Here is a 22,282-nt window from a genome sequence, read left to right on the forward strand (position 1 = left end):
TGTTCAGGACTAGCTATTGGCCAGCTTCTGGGAGATAACTTGTGAGCTTCTGGAATATTCCACCCAGTGAGAATGCTTTTACGTGCATGAGGCCTTTGGCCATCCCACACTTACAGTAAACTCCTGTTGTTGTATGACTAAGGTTGTAGGTTGTCTGGATTAGTGAAATTGTGCCATCTTATCTGAGGCACTACCTCAAGCCCTGGACGCCATCTTAGGCTCTGGCCCAGCAGCCATCTTGTACATTAAGCTTGCCCTCTCCAGACCAAGCCTGGCTTACTAGGAGTGAAGTGACCAAATGACCCGATCATAAGGGTCAACTCCACCCCCACTCTAACGAGATTTGCTGCTGCCACTCCCTCATACTTGCAAGGCTATAACAAGGCCCGCTCTCCCACACAGGCTCTCTTTTTATCACTTTCCTCATCCAGGCTGACAGGTTTCCCACCCTCAACCCCACCCCCCACAATAAACCTTTTCCCTTATTGATGTGTTTTGTGATGGCCTTTCAATGGTGCCGTGACTCCGTGACTCGGATCCAGGCTCCCCCATCGACCTTGTTCTCCCCTCAGGGATGTGAGCTTCAGGATCCTGGATTTCTGCCAACCACAAAACACCCCAGGGACCTCCTTCTCTGGCACCGAATGCTCTGGGGTCCCCATCCACACGTTGGCCTTCCAAAACCTTGAGGTAAGACAGGGCGATCTCTGCCATGGATTGTGGTTCTGCTCTGCTTTGTCTCGAAGTCCTGGTACCAGGCACGACAACCTCCATGGGATTTACACCTCGGGCAACAATGGGCATGGGTGACAACCCCCACCCTCTGTTCCCTTACTTTCCACGTCAGACTGCGTGATCTCAGGGATGCCTGCTATCCACCAGTCTGATACCACAGGTCGTTATGGGAGCTTCCTCATCTCACATTCCATCTGACTCTCCCCTCGGTTGTCTCTTAAACAATCTTGTTCCTCTCAAATTGGCCCCAGACCTCAAATGCCATTGCCTTATCTTTCTCTGTAATCAGGCGTGGCCCCTGTATGACCTCAACAACCAGTCCAAATGGCCACTTAACAGCACTTTGACCCTGACATTATTCAGGATCTTTACCATTTCTGTGAGCATTTGGGAAAGTGGAAGGAAATCCCCTATGTTCAGGCTTTCTCCTATCTCCGTTCTAAACCTTCTCTCTGCACTCATGTTCTCTGGCCCAGGTCCACTTAGTCTCCAAGGTTCCCATCAAAGTTCCAGAGCCTGAGCCAAAACCCCTTTCTTTTACTTTCAATCCTGCAGATAATCCGCCGCCTGGCTACCCTCCACCTTACCGTTCCCACCCACAGGCACCAGCTCAGCCCCTTCTGACCCAGGACCCGGCACAGTCACCTCCCACTCAACAACCTCACACTGTCTGCCCTGGCTCTCATTATCTCAGTACAGTCAGGGTCCACCTTCCTTTCTCGCTTACAAATTGAATAAAAACTAGGTTCCTTCACTTCTAATCCAGTGCTGTACATTAAAGAGTTTCAATATCTAAACCAGTCCTATGATCTGACTTTTCACAGTGTCCTTAGGATCCTCGCCAATACCTGTGAGACCCATCAGACCGACCCTGCCCACCTCACAGAAGCAGGTGCAGTCCCCAAACAGGACCCCAGTTGGAATTACAACTCTCCCAAAGGCATAATGGCCAGAAATCATTTCATTACCTGCTTATTAGCTGGTCTCAAAAAATCCACCAGAAAGGCTGTAAATTATGATAAACTGGGAGAAGTTATTAAAGATAAAAAGGGAAATCCTTCTGCCTTTTTATAGAGCCTCAAACAGACTCTCTTCCAGTATACCAACCTAGACCCGAAGTCTCCCAAAGGTTGTAGCCTCCTCACGAACCAGAGTTTCCCTGATATCAAGGCAAAGTTAAAGCAGCTTGAGAGGGGCCCATTAACTCCACAGGCAGAAATTCTAGAGGTGTATACAATGGGAGGGATGAAAGAGTCCAAAAGGAAAAAGTCCAAATGCCGGCCAAGGCTTTTCAGCAACCTGATGCCTCCAGTAACCTTGCTAATCACAGGAGTCCCAATGACTGCAGGAATACTCTGGTGTTGTGCTTTAAATGTAGCCAAACAGGTCATTGTGTCAAACTATGCCCCAATCCTCAAGACCCATCAGATCCTTGTCCTAGATGTCACCAAAAGGACCATTGGGCAGGGGACTGTCCTCTTGCCCGTTGAGTCAGTAGGCCATCCACCCCACCTACGCCCTGGTTTGGCCTTTTAGGGCTGGCTACTGAGAACTGAAGGAGCCCAGACTCCCACTACCCAACTATGGCCATCACTCTGTGGGAGCCCAGGGTAACTGTGATGATAGCAGGTAGGCAAATTTCTTTTCTCATTGACACAGGGGCAACCTTCTCAGTCCTTACCCAGTTTTGGCAGCCAACCTCTACTATCTCAACCTCCATAGTCAGGTTGGAAGGAAAACCTTACACACCCCTACAGATCCCCAACCTGTTTTGCATGATTAATACAATGTCCTTTTCCCACTCTTTTCTCCTTATACTCAATGTCCTACCCCACTCCTGGGAAGAGACATATTCTATCAGTTTGGTGCTCAGGTGGTTTTCACCCTCCGGCCATTGGCCCAGTCCTGCAGGCCACCTTCACCTCCCTTTTCACTACTTCTCTCTCACAATGACTGGGTCCCAGCCATCCTGCCTACCTCAAGGCCCTGTCACTGTCACTAGGGTGACTGGTATCGGATACCAGTCACCCTACGGTGGTGGCCCATCATCTTCTCATAGAGATAAAGTTACAAGATTCCTCCACATTTCCTTCCCAGCCACAGTATCCTCTACCCCTTTTCAGCCTTCAAGGTCTAAAGCCTATGGTTTCCAAACTCCTCCTCCAGGGGCTGCTATGAAAGACTAGCTCCCCATAGCACATCAATATTAGGGTTAAAAACCTAATGGGTCCTTCTGTCTGTACAAGACCTCTGCCTTATTAGTCCAGTGGTAGCACCCATACACCCAGGGGTCCCCAATCCATACACCCACCTTTCCTCTATCCCAGCATTCACATCTCACTTCTCCATCCTGGATCTAAAGGATGCATATTTTTTTTTTTACCATTCCTCTATATCCTAACTCTCGGGACATATTTTTTTTCACCTGGACTGATCCTGATGCTCAAGTCTCCACTCACCTGACCTGGACCATACTCCTCCCAGGGGTTCCGGAATAGCCCCACTCTGTTTGGTCAGGCATTGGCCAATGATCTAGGTACTCTGGATCTATCCCTCTCCTTTCTTCTCAGTACATCGATAACCTCCTCCTTTGCAGCCCCTCAAAAATAGATAGCCAATGACAGACTGCTACTCTCTTCAACTTCCTAGAAGCCAAAGGTCATCAGGTAGCCTTCACAAAGGAACAGGTATGCTTATCTGAGGTACCTATCTTGGTGTACATCTCATTCCTGCCCACAAGGCTGTCACTGCAGACAGAAGGAGTATCATAGCTAACCTCCCAGCTCCTTCTACTAAAGAAGAAATTCTTTTCTTTCTACGCCTGGCAGGATTCCTACATTCATGGATTCCAAACTACTCCCTTCTAGCTCGACCACTCTACAAAGCCACAAGCGATCCTTCCAGAGCCTCTCATAGCCCCAGTTACCTCCCAATATCATAAGCTCCAATGGGGTATTCTATGGAGCCCTGCCTTACGCTCACCAGATCCCTCCTCATTTATGTCACTGAAAACCAAGAAACAGCCCTGGGGGTTCTCAGCCATCAAATCGGTCCCTCTTTCGCTACTGAAGCCTATCTCTCAAAAACATTAGACCCCACAGTCTAGGGCTGGGTGCCCCATTTACACATGCTAGCCACAGAAGCTGTTCTCATACGAGAGTCAAAAAAACTCATTTTGGGTTCACTACTTATCATTCTTTCCTCACATCATCTATCAGAACTTCTAACTTACAAAGGCCTCCAGTCTCTCCCACTATCTCACATTCTGACCCTTCAGGTGGTGCTAATTGAGGACCCTCACTTTTTTTATTATTTTTTTTTTTGACAGGCAGAGTTAGACAGTGAGAGAGACAGAGACAGAGAGAAAGGTCTTCCTTCCATTGGTTCACCCCCAAAGTGGCCTCTACAGCTGGCACGCTGTGCTGATCCGAAGCCAGGAGCCACGTGCTTCCTCCTGGTCTCCCATGCAGGTGCAGAGGCCCAAGCACTTGGCCATCCTCCACTGCCTTCCCGGGCCACAGCAGAGAGCTGGACTGGAAGAGAAGCAACCTGGACTAGAACCTGTTGCCCACATTGGATGCTGGCACCGCAGGCAGAGGATTAACCAAGTGAGCCATGGCGCCGGCCCCAGGACCCTCACTTTTAAACCTTGTCCTCCCCTTAACCCAACTACTCTCCTTCCCTCTCCTCCTCCATCTCCTGATCACTCGGCTCCTGTTCACTCCTGCATTGAGAATATCGAACACTTACCACCTCATCCCTCAAATATCCAGGAGGGTCCCTTGTTAACCCTACTCTAGTCTGCTTCACAAATGGTAGCTCCATCTTTCATGAGGGAATAAAAAGGGCAGGGTATACTGTGGTATCAACCACCAATACAGTGAAGGTAGGACCACTCCCTTTCAATACTACTAATCAACAGGCTGAGCTTTATGCTCTAACCCATGCCTTTATCCTGGCAAAAAATAAAACCATCACTGTGTATACTGACATAAAATATACACTTTAGATGTCCTCCTATCCTACACAGCAATGTGGGACAGGGCCTTCTTACCACTAAGGGGACAGCCATCTCCAATGCTACATTCATAACCCCTCTCTTAGAAGCAGCCCGTCTTCCAACACAAATCAGACTAGTCCACTCTGAGGCTCATCAGACTGACGACTCTTATCACAGCCGGTAATAACAGGGCAGATCAGGCGGCTCATCAGGCAGCACTGTCTTCCTTTTCCTCCAGCTCGCCCTCTACTTCATCCTCTGTGCTGATTAACCACCCTCCAAACCAACAATCCCAACAGCTCTCCACTCAAGCCATCTTATTCTACCTCCACCATTTGTTTCATCCCAACATTTCTTCTTTATTATCGTTTGTCAAACAAACTTATACCAGAAGATACCAAATATCTCCAACAACTCATCTTGTCATATTCCATACATGAAAAAACAAATCCTGACTCAAACCTCTATCCCCCACCCTTCCCTTCCCATCAAGCCAGAGGACACCTGCCAGCCTCTGACTGGCAGATTGACTTTACCCATATGCCCAATGTACGGTGCTTTCAATATCTCTTGGTACTGGTAGATACCTTCTCTGGGTGGGTCAAGGTCTTTCCAACTACTAACAAATGGGCACTAACAGTTTCCAACAGCCTACTTCAGGTGATTGTTCCCCACTTTGGGGTCTCCAGTCAGACTGTGGTATCAAATTTACATCCCAGATAACTCAGCTACTTACCAAGGCATTTAACATCCCCTGGCATTTTCATACCCCTTATCACCCCCAGGGAAAAGTAGAAAGGACAAATCATATACTGAAAAATGCTCTGACCAAGCTCTATCTCAAGCTTCACTTGGCCTGGACTAAACTTCTCCCATTGTCTCTGCTCTGTATGAGGACCTTTCTGAAAAAACCTCTCAATATTCTGCCTTTTGAATTGATGTATGGACGTCCCTTGGTTCCTCCGGCTACACACTCTCAATCTCCACTCCTGCTGCCCCAGCTACTCTCATCTCTCCTCAAATATCTTCGAAGAGAGTTATGGAAATATACAGACACCTACTGCCCAGCTCCAGGTCCAACTACCTCAGACAGCCTCCGTCCTGTTACAGTGAGAGGTGAGGTCTACCTGTCCTCCTCACGCCACTCCTTGTCTTCTCCTCCCACTAAGCCACAAGCTAAATGGACCAGACCTTACCGGGTGATTCTCACTACTCCCACAGCAGCAAACTTACAGGGAACCCCCACTGGGTCCACTTCTCCCACCTTAAGCATCCCCCTCCCCCATTATACAGTTACTCCCACAGGGTGACTCACAGCCAAGTTTACCTGGACTCAAGCTCCTCAAACTCAGACTCTTCTGTGCTTAATGAACTCACCTCCAAGAAACAGTGACCATCCAGCCACCCACCATTTCCAACACTGGATAAGTACTGATCTTCTCTCATACCGCTATCAACTCTTCCTACAACTTCTGTGGGAAGAATAGCAAACACACTCCGCCCATCCACCCCTCCTGACTCCTTTCAGATATTGAAGATTTACATCTCCAGGGAACCTCCTCAGACTCCACTCCCTTTGAGATCTACACTTTGCTGTACCTTCTCTTATTGTCTCATTGCCTCTTCCACACACCACGATGAACTTCCCAATACTCCCATCTCTTCTGCCCTTTTGTGTCTGTTCTGCATCCACACTAGCCTCTAGAACATGTTACATGTGACAATTTCAGATTTACACCATTTCTACTCCTGCTAAATTACTGAACACAACCTTCTGCCCCATCATGGGCTGTGCAGGCCCTATCACTCCGTGCTTTGATTTTGCTCAGGTCTGCTCATGTAATTGGGTTGACGTGGCTACAACTCATCAATATGTCTCTCACCCTACTTTATCAACTACCCAATTCTTTATCCTAAGTCCTTTACCAACAGCAATGCTTTATATGTGCTCCCATTTGGGAACCTCCCATTACTACAACCCTACTCACTAATGTTTCTGCTTCTATAAACTCCTCTATTCTCAATCCTCAGAAAATCATTGGTCATCTTCCTCTACATTCAGGAGGACAAGGTGCAGCATGTTGGATTACTAACATAACAAAACAACCCAATAAGTTTATGCCACATAACATTCCCTGCGTCAGCAATATAACCAGCACTCCCACAGCTTCCCTGTCTAGTCCACCTAGAACTTCATTTCTTTGTAATTATACCTTATACACCTGTATCAACAGCTCCACACCCGGTCCATGTGTTAGTGATTCTATCCCCCCATCTAACATTATATAAGTACTCACAGGTCCTTTTACAGATTAATCCCTCTACCCACAAGAGACAAGCAATCTTTCTTCCAATCTTGGTTGGAACCAGCTTTGCAGCTTCCCTCTCTTCGGTGGTGGTCTCAGGAACTGCTCTAGGCCACAACGTTATGTCTACTAACTGATTCCAAGAACAACTCCAACAACTACAGGAGGAGGTCACCAGATCCACTGAAGCTTTGGCAGATGCTATTAGGGACCTCTAAAATCAGATCTCCTCACTGGTGGATGTAGTGTTACAAAACAGATGAGCTCTGGACCTTATAACGGCTGAAATTTGTATTTTTTTCTGGAAGAATAATATTGCTATTATGTTAATCAATTGGGCCAGGCAGAACAAAATGTTAAAAAGCTCCAACAAATTGCCACATCTATTATACAGTCTGTCCTAGGGTCCAGAGAGCCTCTCCTCTCTTCCTCCCTATGGAGCCCTATCACCTCTTGGTCAATGCCACTCCAAGGACCATTGGCTGCTATTCTCAGTCTGGGTTTTATACTATTTTGTCTCTTTAAGTGTTTATCAGAGGTGATAATGGAACCAACCAGGCAGTCAACTAAAAATGCTGCTACAGGGATATACTTGGCTCCCCACCCTGGAGATCACAACTTGAGACGTCACCCCACCAGTAGAGAATAACTCATTGCCCCATGTCATCAGGAAGCAGCTCTAGAAGATAGATCATCATCCCTCCACTGGTCCTGAGCTTTTGGGGCAGATATAATCCCATACAACACTTGCTTTATACAAAACAAAAGGGGGGAATGTAAGTGAAATGGCACCATCTCAAGCCCCAGATGCCATCTTGCGCTCTGGCCCAGTCGCCATCTTGTACACTGAGTTCAGCCTCTCCAGGACCCAGCCTGGCTTACTAAGAGTCAGGTGACCAAATGACCCAACCACAAGCGTCAACTCTACCTCCACTCTAACAGGATTGAGTGCTCTCACTCCCTCATCTCTGTAAGGCTATAACCAGGCCTGTACTCCTGCATAGGCTCTCTTTTTTTCTCACTCTCCCCCTCCCTCCTGTCAGGTTCCCCCACCCCCGACAATAAACCTTTCCCTTACTCCGGCATTTGGTGTGTTTTATGGTGGCCCTTCATTCTGTACCAGGTTTGTTCATTCTGATAGTGTGATTCATGGTGGATAACTGGGGAAGGGGTGTGATTTGCTAGAGTTCAAGAAGTTGAGGGCAGTTATGCAGGTACTTTGCACCTGCATGACTGATCTCTAATAAAATCCCTAGGTGAGCTTCCCTGGGTGGAACACTTCAGGCCATTGCTAGGGGAAAGAGGGTATCCCAAGGCAACTACCTGGTTAACTTCAAGGAAATCTGCACCTGTTCTTTGCCAGACTTTGCCCCATGTGCCTTCTTCCTTTGCTGATTTGGGTCAGTAATCCTGCCCTGTAATAAACCCTAAACAGATGGGCCGGCGCTGTGGCACAGTGGGTAAAGCCGCCACCTGTAGTGTCAGCATCCCATGTGGACACCAGTTTGCAAGTCCCAGCTGCTCCACTTCCAATTCAGCTCTCTGCTATGCCCTGGAAAAGCAGTAGGAGATAAACCAGGTCCTTGGGCCCCTGCACCTGTGTGAGGGTCCCACAGAAAGCTCCTGGCTCCTGGTTTCGGATCAGCCTATCTCCGGCCATTGTGGCTCTTTCAGGAGTGAGCCAGCAGATGGAAGACTTCTCTGTCTCTCTGTCTCTGCCTCTCTGTAACTTTGCCTTTCAAATAAATTAAAAAAAAAAACTCTATGTAAAGCAGCTTTTCTGAGACCTGTGAATCCTTCTGTGAATTATCAAGCTTATGGATGGTCTTGGGGACCCTGAATATGACCTGTATTTCTATTGTTTTTTAAATAACAACTCACCTTATACTGAATATCTTGAAGGATCTCGGTCACAGCCTTCAGGCCTACGTGCTCCTTCCCTATCTGAAATGCATAAAGCAGAAACCACAGCATTGTTAAACACTCAGGCATTACTCAAAGCAGCTAACAGAATCGAGGGTCTGTCCCTCTAGAGGGATTAAATGACTAGAACCAGGTCAGCATCTACTAAAAGAACAAAGCTGTTCAGTTAACACAATACAAGTCTTTGATACGGAACACCCAAGAATCCATTCTAAATTCATCTTGCTGTGCATGAATACCACTCACTGGGCTGTAGATATCAAATCTTAAGTTACTGTTAAGTATAAACGTAAAGAATATTTCTGAATTAAAACTACTCAGGGCCAGTGCCGTGGCTCACTAGGCTAATCCTCCGCCTGCAGCACCAGCACACCGGGTTCTAGTCCCGGTTGGGGCGCCGGATTCTGTCCCGATTGCCCCTCTTCCAGGCCAGCTCTCTGCTATGGCCCGGGAGTGCAGTGGAGGATGGCCCAAGTGCTTGGGCTCTGCACCCCATGGGAGACCAGGAGAGGTACCTGGCTCCTGCCATTGGATCAGCGCAGTGTGCCGGCCGCAGCGCGCCGGCCGCGCCGGCCATTGGAGGGTGAACCAACGGCAAGGGAAGACCTTTCTCTCTGTCTCTCTCTCTCACTGTCCACTCTGCCTGTCAAAAAAATAAAAAATAAAAATAAAAAAAAAATAAAAAAAAAAAAAACAATACTCGGGACAGTCATTGTGGTGTAGCAGGTTAGGCCACTGCGTGCAATGCCTGCATCTCATATGGGAGTGCTGGTTCAAGTTCCAGCTCCTCCACTTCTCATCCAGGTCCATGCTAATCCACCTGGGGAGCCACAGATGATGGCTTAAGTGCTTGGGACCCTGCCACCCATGCAGGAGACCCAGATAGAGTTTCTGGCTCCTGGCTTCAGCCTGGTCCAGCCCTGGCTGCCATGGTCGTGTGGGGAGTGAACCAGCAGAGGGAATCTCAGGCCCTCTTTTTCTCTCTCTGTCTCTCTCACCCTCACCTCTTCCTCCCAGCCTCTATCTCTCTGCCACTCTTCACTCTGTGTTCCAAATAAATAAATAAAGCTCTGGGCATGCTCAATTGTTTTACCTTTGGCATTTTTACCTTTGGCATCTACAGAATACTGTTACAAAGATTTTTAGCAATGTTTTAAAAATCTCACTAACTCAGAAAAATGGATATGTAAAGTTACCAAAATCAGGACATTTGATCACCTCTACTTATAATTCTATACCCAACTTTTTATTCTTAAGCAAGAATATGCTTTGCATACCCTTCTATTTGAAACAAAATGCACCAAAGAAATTTAAGACTTTATCAACACATTTAACAATTAGCATTTTTAACCTTAGAAGTTCTAAGTTCAATCTGACTTCTACTTTTTCCACCAACTTTCAGTGGCCCAAGATGATGATGGAGAGGAACAGCAGAGAACATTTATGACCTCAGATAAACAATCACAGTTTGCGTTTGCTTTCCTTTTTCCACATAAATTTTTGGAGAAATACCTATAAGAAGCTGGAGGAGCTGCCAACCTATACAGATTCTGTTTCTCCCAGTGCTAGCTAGATGTGAAGCATGCTAAGTGAACCGGCACCAAAAAGAAGAGAGGAGGCAGATGCTAGGCCTAGCGGTTATAACACTGGTTAAGAGGCCTGCATCCCATATCAGAACACCTCAGTTCAGTTCCCAACTCCAGCTCCTGAGTCTCGCTTTCTGGGAGGTAGCAGTGATGGCTCAAGTGACTGCATTCCTGCCACCCAAGTGGGAGATCTGAACTGGGTTCCTGGCTTTAGTTCTAGTGAGGGGTCTACTGTGGCATTTGGGGAGTGAACAAGTAGATGGGGAAACCCTCTCTCTCTCTCTCTCTTTCTCTCTCTCTCTCTCTCTCTCTCTCCTGCTTACTCTTTCTTTCAAATGAGAGAGAGAGTGAGTGAGAGAGAGAGAGAGAGAGAAACAAACAACCTAAATTGGGCCCATCAGCTCAAAATAATCCTGACTTCAATTATTTTCCTAGTACTTGGAATTTTTGAGACAGGCTCTGAAAACAGAAAGTGAATTTTCAAAAGTTTAAAAAAAAAAAAAACCACTATAAACACCCATGAACCCAGGAGCCTGGATCTGAGACAGGCTGCACCTTGGCTTCACCCAGGCTTAGCAGAAGTGAACGGTTATTTACCTTACTCACTGAACCACAATGCGGCATTGGATGCCTGTGCCTCTGACTCCTTGCGTGCACACCTGTCAGACTGCACACTGTGAAGAGTCCACATCTGAACCCTGCAAGGCCACATAACAGTGGTACCATAACAAGCTCCTTGCATTGGTCTGCTTGGGCTCTGATCCTGACATCACCAATTATTAGCTGTGTGACCTTGGGCAAGTTTACTTAACTTCTAAGTCCTTCCTTCTATAGCTACCTATGCAGTGAGGAGGACAAAAGTGACAGGGCTGAAGATTAAATCACACAAGGAACTTAGAGTTGGGTCTGGTACGCTGCAATTCAATTAACAGCATCCATTATCACTCTTCATCAAACATCACACAGCATCAAATATAGATTTCTACATAAAGTAGCACTTAATTATTACTGCCTCCTAGCTATAAAGATTTTTTTTTTTTTTTTTATTTTTGACAGGCAGAGTGGACAGTGAGAGAGAGACAGAGAGAGAAAGATCTTCCTTTGCCGTTGGTTCACCCTCCAATGGCCGCCGCTGCAGCCGGCGCACCGCGCTGATCCGATGGCAGAAGCCAGGAGCCAGGTGCTTTTCCTGGTCTCCCATGGGGTGCAGGGCCCAAGCACCTGGGCCATCCTCCACTGCACTCCCTGGCCATAGCAGAGAGCTGGCCTGGAAGAGGGGCAACCGGGACAGAATCCGGCGCCCCAACCGGGACTAGAACCCGGTGTGCCGGCGCCGCAAGGTGGAGGATTAGCCTATTGAGCCACGGCGCCGGCTCGCTATAAAGATTTTCATTCTGTGGGCAACACTTCATATCCTGCAACGAACTCCACCTAATACTCTCTCTCCTTTGCTTCCTGGCCAGATCTTTATAGGAAGAGGTTACAGCCACCACAAAACAAGGAGAGGTGATAGTCTCCACACACCCCCAACTGCTCCTGCGGCAGTTCAAGCAACAACACAACCTGGAGCCAGGAAGGAGACAACCAGGAATCGTGAGACCAATTCATTCCTTACCTCTCAACTTCGCAGTCTTCCTCCCAGAATCCCGGCCCTGGCCCACCTTCACTGCTAGCTCACTCTGGCCTGATTTCCGCCTTGCTCTCTGGGACAGGACCATTCTGTGTCTTTCACAGGCTCTCCCACCACCTCTTGGTCTATGGGAACCCCCTTGGGTCTGCAGCTCCGAGGGAAGGGGAAGCAGGACTGAAAGCTGAAGTCAGGGTTGTCAAACTTCAGTCTGCTACTCTCTGAGCCACACACACAAGGCCATCTTCCTCTGATGATGCCATGCCCTCCTTGCCACTCACGGGTCCTTCTGGTCAGCCCCTCCCCAGCATTAACTCCTGCTGTCACCCTGAGGGCTTTTCAAGCATGTGGGAGACCCGCCCCTCCCTGGCCTAAGTCTCTCCTCCCTTGAGCCCACAGCTCTCAGTTCAATTCCAGCGCAACAAAGCCATCCTAAAAACACTCCTTGCTTTTGCTTTCATTCAACTTTGCAGATCTTTCTCCGGCTACCCCGTCTCACCCATCCAGCTCTCTCCCCACCTTCTTCTCACTTCCCTCCTATTCTTCACAAGAAGTCAAGGCTCCTGGGCCCCTCTTGGCTTCCTCCTGAACTCTCCTGGCTAGGGTGAATGACATCTCTTCCACCACTCATGACTCTTTAAACCCTTTATCCTCCTAAGTCATCTGCTAGAAATCTCTCCCCCTCTACCTGGAGAGAGAACAGTTCATCATACCCTGTCTCTGCAATCCAGGATTCCCACTCTCAAGTGGGTCTCCTGCACGGATGGCCAAGCCTGTTATGATCCCCTCCTGGGCTATTTCAGGACCCAGCTCCACACCCACCCGCCTCTTACACAGTAAATAACTGCACCTTACATGTCTCAGACCATGAAGCCATCAGGCACAAGCCTCCCTAATTTCCTGCCCTTTTCCACCAACACGCTGGCCTCACTGGAGCCCAATCTTTCTGCCTAAGCCTCTATTTCAGAGCAAGGTGGGCCCCCTTCTACCCAAGGTTAATCCGCCCTCATAAGCTCTCATGCCAAGCCCTCCCGTCTCCTCCAGGACTTCTCTGCATCAAATATGCCTCTTCTGTCTGGTGCATTTTAATTCTATATCTGCACTAATGAAAATATAGGCAGCTCTCAGAGCTCTAAAGGACTCGTTGCAAGGCACCACTGGAGTTTGTCCCATCTGTCCTTCCTTCCATCAGTCAAGCTTCAAGGGACAGAAGTCCGCACTCACTGCCTCTGACTTCCACCCCTCCTGTTTGCCACTCCTCCTGACCAACTGCCAGACCCTGGGGTGGATTCCAGCCCTCTCCTCCCTGCATGTCTCACATTTGTCATCAGCCCTTCCTTCCCTCGTGATGTTTTGCTCTTATACTTTCTGTAAACTGACTCTCTCCTGAGACAGTCGTCTTCACCTAGACCTGAAATGTTCTTCACACCAGACTCATGCTCTTGTGGCTTTCCTTGGCCTACAGCAACACAGCTTATTCCAGGAAACACAGATTTTGGTTCCAAGAGGCTGGATTTCAGTCTAGGGCACCATTAGCCCACATCACCTGCTGTCTGTGAGCAAGCAATTAGGGGAAGTACTGAGTGATCACATCTGGTTCCAGTCCCAAGCATTTATTGAGTCTCAACTCCAAAGATGAGGCTAGTACGTTCCCTCCCCTTTTATACAAGACTACTTGTTTATTTGCTGTCTTAATTTTACTATTTTCTATTTATTATTTTATTTCTTTGAGTGAGGCAGAAGGAGCTCACACATCCACTCACTAGTTCACTTCCCAAATGAATGCAACAACGAGACCTGGACAAGTCTGAAGCCAAGAGCTTGGAGCTCAACCCTGGTTTCCAATGTGCATGACAAAGACCCAACTACTTGAGCCATCAACTGCAGTCACCCAGGGTGTGCATTAGCAGGAAACTGGAATTAGGACCATAGCCAAGACTAAAGCCTAAGCCCTATGATAAAGACATGGGCACCCCAAGTGGCATACTAACCACCAGGTCAAATATTCACCCTTATTCTTATTGTTTTAATAAGAAGATATTGCCCTTTATCACCTCAAATTAAATGCTTCATTAACTTTTTGAAGTTAAATTGTGGTCTTTAATAATATTCCTTCAATTTATTAAAGATTATCAAAATGTATAATTAAAAACATTTTTCATGGCTATTTTGTTATCCTAGTCTACTTACATAAAACAGTTAAAAAAAAAAAAAAGTGGAAGGATTATAGGCCCCTGACTGTGAAAAAAGCCATGAAACAAAGAGGAGATGATTCACTTTAAAAATACAAGGATTTGCTCTTTTTAAAATTCTATCTTTTTAAAATTTATCTATATCTGTAGATTTTGTGTTTTCTTTACCCACAAAATATAAAATCTCAAGACACAATAATTTATAACCAATTTTTTTCAATTAGCTCCTGATGAATACTTTAGTCAACACTATTGTACATTAAAAAAAATTTTTTATGTATTTATTTATTTGTCAAGCAGAGTGATGAAGGGCAGGAAAGAGATAGAGAAAAGGAATCTTCCATTCACTGGTTCATTCCCAAATGGACAAAAGAGCCGGGGTTGGCCCAGGCCAAACCAAAAGCCTGGAAATCCATCCCGGTCTCCCACCTAGAAGGCAGGTGCTCCAGTACTCGAGCCATCCTCCATTGCTTGCCAAGGCATGTCAGTAGGAGTACCACATTGGAAGTGGAACATCTGGGACTCAAACCCCGCACTCCGAAATGGGATGGTGGTATTGCTGGCAGAGGTTTTACCCACTATGCCACCACACTGGCTCCTCATATCCCCTACAAGCACCGACTCATGTCCTAGCTGCTCCACTTCTGATCCAACTCCCTGATAATCACCTGAGAGAAGCAGCAGAGGATGGCCCAAGTGATCCAACCTCTGTCACCCATAGGGCAGATCAAGAAGCTCTTGGCTTTAGCCTAGTTTTGTGCTGGCTGTTGCAGCCACTTGGAGAGTGAACCAGCAGATGAAAGCTCTCTCTCTCTCCCTCTCTCTGTAACACTTTCAAATAAATGAACAAAATCTCTAAAAATTGACACATAAATAATCTCAGTTGTATGTATTGCAATTAATAACACTCTTGATATCTATGCCACAAAAACATTAAATTCAAGAGTTTGGCCAGCGCCGCAGCTCACTAGGCTAATCCTCTGCCTGTGGCGCCGGCACACCAGGTTCTAGTCCTGGTTGGGGCGCCAGATTCTGTCCCAGTTGCTCCTCTTCCAGTCCTGCTCTCTGTTGTTGCCCGGGAAGGCAGTGGAGGATGGCCCAAGTCCTTGGGCCCTGCACCCACATGGGAGACCAGGAAGAAGCATCTGGCTCCTGGCTTCGGATCGGCACAGCACACCGGCCATAGCGGCCATTTGGGGGGTGAACCAATGGAAGGAAGATCTTTCTCTCTGTCTCTCTCTCACTGTCTAACTCTGTCCAAAATAAATAAATAAATATAAATAAATAAAAATAAATAAATAAATAAAAGAGTCTGTGACCCAACTCTCTTTGGGAAACTAAATGACTGAAGACTCCTTGCTGACATTCATGCTCTAATTTATAGTTATCCAGAAGCAGCCCAGAATCCCACATAGTTGAAGACCTGGTTTCTAATCCTGACTGCTCAGGTTAAACCACTGTGTGAGGGGCTGGCACTGTGGTGTAGCGGGTAAAGCCACCACCTGCAGTGCTGGCATCCCAAATGGGTGCCAGTTTGAGTCCCAGTTGCTCCCCTTCTGATCCAGCTCTCTTATGGCCTGGGACAGCAGTGAAAGATGGCCCAAGTGTTTGGGCCCCTGCACCCACAGGAGAGACCCAGAAGGAGCTCCTGGTTCCTGGCTTTGGATTGGCCCAGCTCCAGCTGTTGCAGCCACTTGGGGAGTGAACCAACAGATGAAAAACCTCTCTCTCTCTCTCTCTCTCTGCCTCTCTGTACTCTGCTTTTCAAATAAATAAATCTTTAAAAAAAAAATCACTGTGTGACCATAAACAAACACCTGACCTCTCTGGGGCTTGGTTCCTCTTCCATAATATTGGAGGGCAGGAGGCAGGGAGTAGGAGCTAAATTTTACCCCTAAATCTTCTGTGACATCAAGTAAGACAAAATTAAAAAGACACACCTTAGGAACCAGATCAAATTTTTACTTTTTAATGCATGTGGTCTGATTTCATGTTTGCTGAATTTAGATACCTTTGGCTCACTACAGAGTGCAAGTCCATGTTTCATATTATCTACCTCTGCCATGGTCATTGCCGATCTTATTTTATCTGTGTTTTCTAAAAGACACTTCAAAGTACCCCTGAGTGAAAAATCGCTCATAACCAAACTGTTAAAATCTTTACTTAATGTATGCAAAACTGATATTCTGTATATAAAGAGAAACGAAAATGAATCTTGATGTGAATGGAAGGGGAGAGGGAGTGGGAAAGGGGAGGGTTGCGGGTGGGAGGGACGTTATGGGGGGGAAGCCATTGTAATCCATAAGCTGTACTTTGGAAATTTATATTCATTAAATAAAAGTAAAAAAAAAAGAAAAGAAAAATCACTCATAACAAAAAGCTGAAGTAATCCACTACATGATTACATCAATGATTTTTCATAGATTTTGATGTCAGCCAGGGTCTAACAACATTTTCTGCAGTTCTTTTTCATACATAAAATGAACTCCACCTTCCAGACACACTTTCTGAATCATTTCCCCAAAGACCCGGAAGAAAATTTCTAATAAATCCATGAACTGTTGTCCACCAGTGAACACAGCTGAACCTCCACAATGACAAAGCTCGAGTTTCCCATTTTTACATGTTTCTGTCAATTTCTATTTTTGAAGGATCAGTTTTCCCTGCACATTTCACCCCTGAAGTCCTATAAAATCAATCAGCAATAAGCCCGCAGATGGTACAGTGATCCCAGCCGGCCGCTCACCTGGACAAACAAGGCGATGATGGCAATGCCATGTGGTTTCCCCACGGCCTCGTCGATGCTCCCGAACAGGGTGGAGTTCCAGTGGATCAGATGGAGCTGGCAGGGCAGGGAGGAACAGATACCATTAGGTCAGGAGCTTTTCAGAAATGCAAAACTGCTTCCTCCTTTGCTATGTTTATGTCAGCACACCCAACAAGAGGGTCACAGTGGCAGGTGTTGTGGCACAGTAGGTGAAGCCATCACTTGAGACACCAGTCTCCCACCTTAGAGTGCCAGCTTGGGTTCCAGCTCCTCTATTTCCAATCTAGCTGCCTGCCAATGCATCCTGGGAAGGCATCACATAATGGCTCATGTGTTTGGGCCCCTGCCACGCACATGAGAGACCCAGATGGTGTTCTGGGCTCCTGATGTCTACACAGCCCAGCCTGGATTATTACAGCCATTTGTGGAGTGAACCAGCAGATGGAAGATCTCTCTCATTCACTTTTACTAATTTTTTTCATTTTTTTTAATTTTGTCACAAATAGAATCCAAACCCTGCCCCTGTGTGCCTTCTCTGTATGGATCCCTTCCTTCATGCCTCTGGACAGAAACAAGGGCTGCTGGATCGCTGCCTCTCAAGTTCAGTATCACTCCTGACCTGGGGGAGCACAGCCAGGAGTGCTCACAGATCTCACCTTCGCTGATTTGTGTCTCTTTAAACCTCATCCTCTCTGCAACTCAACAGGACAACACTCCAGGTCTGAGCACAAACACGAGCACTAATTCACATTATCAGTATCTGCATAACCAGACCCTGCATCATCCAGTATTTCCATGAGGATACAACCAAAGCCTGTGACAAATTCTGGTCAATTATTTCAACTCACTCAGAATATCCATAGATAGCATACTTTTTAAAATGCCATATTTTAAAAAATAACTTTACTTAAGTCATTTAAAAAGTTTTTTTCTTTTATTTATTTATTTGAGAGACAAGGTGAAAAAGGGGAACTCCCACTCACTGGTTCACTCCACGAATGCCCAAAATTGGCCAGGCTGCGCTGGGCCAAAGGTGGGAGCCAGGAATCCAAAATAGGTCTCCAAAGTAGGTGGCAGGGACCCAGTCAGTCACCTTCTGCCTCCCACGGTCTTCATTAGCAGGCAGCTGGAATCAGGAGCCAGAACTGAGTATCGTGCCCAGGCACTCCAATACTGGCCAGCAGTCTCTCAATCCATGTCTTAACTGCTAGGCTAAACACCTGCCCTAGTGCTACAGCTTTTTAAAGCCATGGTAAAATGCTGAGTGCCAATGTAAAGCTCTATAAGAAGGCCATTTCCTGCACTTGGAGATAAAATTTTATCTCTGAAGACATAACAAACAATGCTCCAGAGGTCTCCTTCCTAACCTCATAAAGCTTCGCAGCTTTCAGGTTCACCTGGATTATGCACTTGCTCCTCCAGCACTAATAAAACACTTGCAAGGAGCCAAATTCAGCTCTACAGTTAAAAAACAAATGGCTACTGAGGTTCTTAGTATAATAGTAACCAGGGAAAATTCTCATAAACTATCTCCTAACTTTTAATCAAGTTGTAATTATATTCAAGCTTAAAACATTGCCTCCTTTAAAAAAATACATATAATCCAGGGAGATAAAGTTAAGATTCAACCACTGTTTATTTTAGCAGTAATAGTAATTATCACAAGGATTGCCACAAATTTTATTTTTCCACTGCTGAGTTTAACCAAGTACAATCTGAGATTATAAAACTGACCACTAGAGGGAGGTAATAAAGTTCTCAACTAATACTAGAATCACTACACTCAAAGCCAGGCTGGTCAGGCTATGAAAGACTCACATGAACTATAACTACCCAAGAAATGTGCTTGTCAAGGCGCTGCCTTTAAGAAAACAATGTTCTACAACTTCTCAACTATTAATAAAAGACAAACTGGTCTTAATATTGCCTTCTCTGGCTGTAACAACAATGGTATAGATAAGAACTGATTGTCTGAATTAAAACAACAAAGAAGGTCTAGGTCCAAGGTTGAAAAGTATTTTTATTGGACAAATTACAGAGTTCAAACCAACATTTTTTATAGCAACATCGTTGGGGCAGAGAGCATCTTTTTCAGAAACAAAACATTAATAAACTAAAAAATAAAAATGTATAGCTTTGTCTTTGCCCCTTCTTACAACTCAGCAACATCCTCACTCCCACCTGTTCTTAAAATACCACTTCATACTCTTCTGTGTTTAAAAGCATTAAGGGTCTCCACTCAAGTGTGTGCTGCACACAGTGACTTCATTTCCAAGAGCAGAGTACAGAAATGGGGCAAAAAATAGTGACTACAGGGTTGAGAGACCCAGCTAGCACTGGTCAAGGCCTGCATCCATGTAATGAGTCCCACTGATACAATGTATCTATCCTGAAAATGGCCTTTGTGCTCTTCATCCTGGTAGCCTCTACTTCAACCTAAGAAACACATCAGACAAATCTCACTGGGAGTCATTCTATGAAATTCCTAATCAGCATTCCTCAAAATGGTCCAAGTCATCAAAAAGAAGGACACCTAGAGAAATGTCCCAGCCAAGAGGGGAGATGTGAGAACTGCATAACATAGTGTCAACAGGTGAGATCCAGGAACAGAACGACATTAGGTAAAAACTAATGGAATCGAAACAAAAGATGGCATTTTGGTGCTATTGGTCTAGTAACTGTAACAAATATAGCCTGCTAATGTAACATATTAATAACAGGGAAAACTGAGTGTAGGATACATGGAGATTTTCTGTACTGTGTCGACAATTTTGTATATCTAAAACTGCTCTTAAAATGGGCCATTTTACAAGAAATAAAAGGAAGGAAAGAAGGGATAAAGGTAGGTGAGGGAAGGAGGAGAGGGGAAGGAAGGAGGAGAGGAGGGGAAGGGGGGGAAGGGAGGGGAGGAGAGGAGAGGAGAGGAGAGCAGAGGAGAGGGAGAGGGAGAGGGAGAGGGAGAGGGAGAGGGAGAGGGAGAGGGAGAGGAGAGGGAGAGGAGAGGGAGAGGAGAGAAATGGTACTTCAGCCAACCCAAGCTACCAAGGAGACTAGAAGATTGCTATGACCCCTACGTGTCTAACACAGTAACATAAGCTGAAAGTGGCAGGGAAACTTCTACCACCTGTCACTCATTCTACACCTGGATGTCCAATAACCACCTGAGACCTGGCAGTCCAGGGCAGGAGAGGTTCTGCCCTCACAGTTAATAGCAACCCCAGCTTTACAAAGCAAAGCTCTGTCCTGGTACTGAGGAGCTCTCTTCCCTTGAAACCGCATTCTCTCTACTCTCAGAGCAAACAAAATACCAGAGGCCCTCTTTCCACACCATTAGAGGATAGTTAATTCAAGGAGCAGGCCAATTTCAACACATTCTGGAAGTCAGCCCAGCTCTTAGCTACAACCCCAGTAGTAGCAGCCTCACTGTGTAATCCATAGGCACAACACACTGTTCATCTTTGCTGTCTCAAAGCTTTGACTCTCTCTACTCCCCAGATACTTTCCCTCTCCATGAGTACTGGTCTCCTAGTGCTGCCATAAGCAAATGCCACAGGCTGGACATCTGAGATCAAGATGTCGATGGGGTTGAGCCTTCTGAGTCCTGTCTCCTTTGTAGATGACTGTCTCCTCCCTGTGTCTTTACATTTTCTGTGGATCTGTGTCAAAATCTTCTGTCCTTGCATGGATACCAGACATATGGCAAAAAGGCCCACCTTAATGACCCCATTTTAACTTAATTACCTATATCCAGTCACCTGGATATTAGATAGTAAGGTTCAGCATAAGAATTTGGAGGGAATGTAGTTCAGCCCATAATAAATATCTGTAACACCCTCTCTTTTCTCCCCATGATAATGAAGACTTTGCATTCTTCAAAAGCTCAAAGTATTCACACCAACTTTTGCTCTCCTAAAGCCCTTCTTTATTCCTGTAGTTTTATCATAGTTGGCCTTACGCAAGGAGTCTTCTTGGAAAATGTGTACAATGGAAACATCATTCATGGATTTCTAAAATTTTTCCACAAAAACTTCTTTCTTCCACAAACTTTTTGAAGCACCCTTGTGTTAGTGTTGACTCTGTTCCACACAGCAAAGCCACAGACATAGGAAAGTTATAAACACATTTGAAGAACTTAGCGTGCCTTTGTGGGCAGTTAGTGGGCACATAGTTTGGCCGTGGCAAGGGATGAGACTGCACAGAGCTTTATATTTTATCATAACTGTATTTTGGGAAACACTAGAGCAATTTGTTGATGCAACAAAGATTACTTGTTTCGCCTACAATCAATCAGACTCCTTCATAACACTTCATTCCTTCAAAGCCCTTCTGACAATAAAGGGGTTGGCCTGGAAGGTAGCAGACAGTGAAGGCTGCAATATATGCCACGAGGCTACCACAGAAGTTCCAGCTGAAACAAATGATTGACAGGTGTGGACGAGTAATTTGATGTGTCAGTTTGGCTAAACTAGCACGCCCAATCATCAGATCAAACAGTAATCTACATGTTGTCAAAATATTTTTAAGATGTGATTAAAACTTAAAAGATTCCTGGTAAAGCTGATTACCCTCCCTACTGTGAGTAACCCTCATGCAATCAGTTGAAGGTCTGAGAGCAAAAGACTGAGTCCTCACAAAGGAGAAGGAACTCCACCCCCAGAAAGCTAGAGAAAAACAGCCTGAGCTGCCGCCTTCTAACTTGGCCCACAACATCAACTTTGCACGCATGTCCAGCCTTCAGTCCGCCCTGCAGATTTCGGACTAGCCACCCCCTGCAATCACATGAACCAGTTCCTTAATTAAATCCCAATCTCTCCTTTGTCTCCTTCTTTTTCCAACTCCCCCTCCTCCTCTCTTTCTGGAGAATACAGGTTTTCTAATGGGAATGGTTAAACAATCACAAGTGGAGACAAATGAGTTTGAGTTAAAAAGCAGGGGCTACTAAGTACGTGGTTTAGAAAACGAGTCAAGGGAGGGTAGGCAGCCTTTCCCAGTCCTCTTATCAGAGGTCTGAGTAGTCTATTCTCAGCAAAGGGATTCAGCAGACTAACTTCAAAGTCAAACAGAGCAGACGTGCTCTGGGGTGTGTCTGGTCAACGGCGAGTGCAGAATAGAGAGGCAGCAACACTGTGCACTTCTGCAACCCTAT

At 46.0% G+C, this 22,282-nt stretch overlaps 1 protein-coding gene across 1 annotated transcript in view; it reads right to left on the reverse strand.

Moving 5' to 3' along the window:
• The window catches only part of CA8 (carbonic anhydrase 8), a 125,497-nt gene that overhangs the window by 44,204 nt on the left and 59,011 nt on the right, over positions 1-22,282 (reverse strand). The window contains exons 4-5 of the mRNA XM_051843756.2: positions 17,116-17,211; positions 8,923-8,985 (exon numbers count right to left, since the gene is read on the reverse strand). Coding sequence (XP_051699716.1) covers positions 8,923-8,985; positions 17,116-17,211 — 159 coding nt within the window. The remainder of the gene's footprint in view (positions 1-8,922; positions 8,986-17,115; positions 17,212-22,282) is intronic.

Source organism: Oryctolagus cuniculus, chromosome 6 (genome assembly GCF_964237555.1).
Source record: "Oryctolagus cuniculus chromosome 6, mOryCun1.1, whole genome shotgun sequence".
Classification (NCBI taxonomy): domain Eukaryota; kingdom Metazoa; phylum Chordata; class Mammalia; order Lagomorpha; family Leporidae; genus Oryctolagus; species Oryctolagus cuniculus.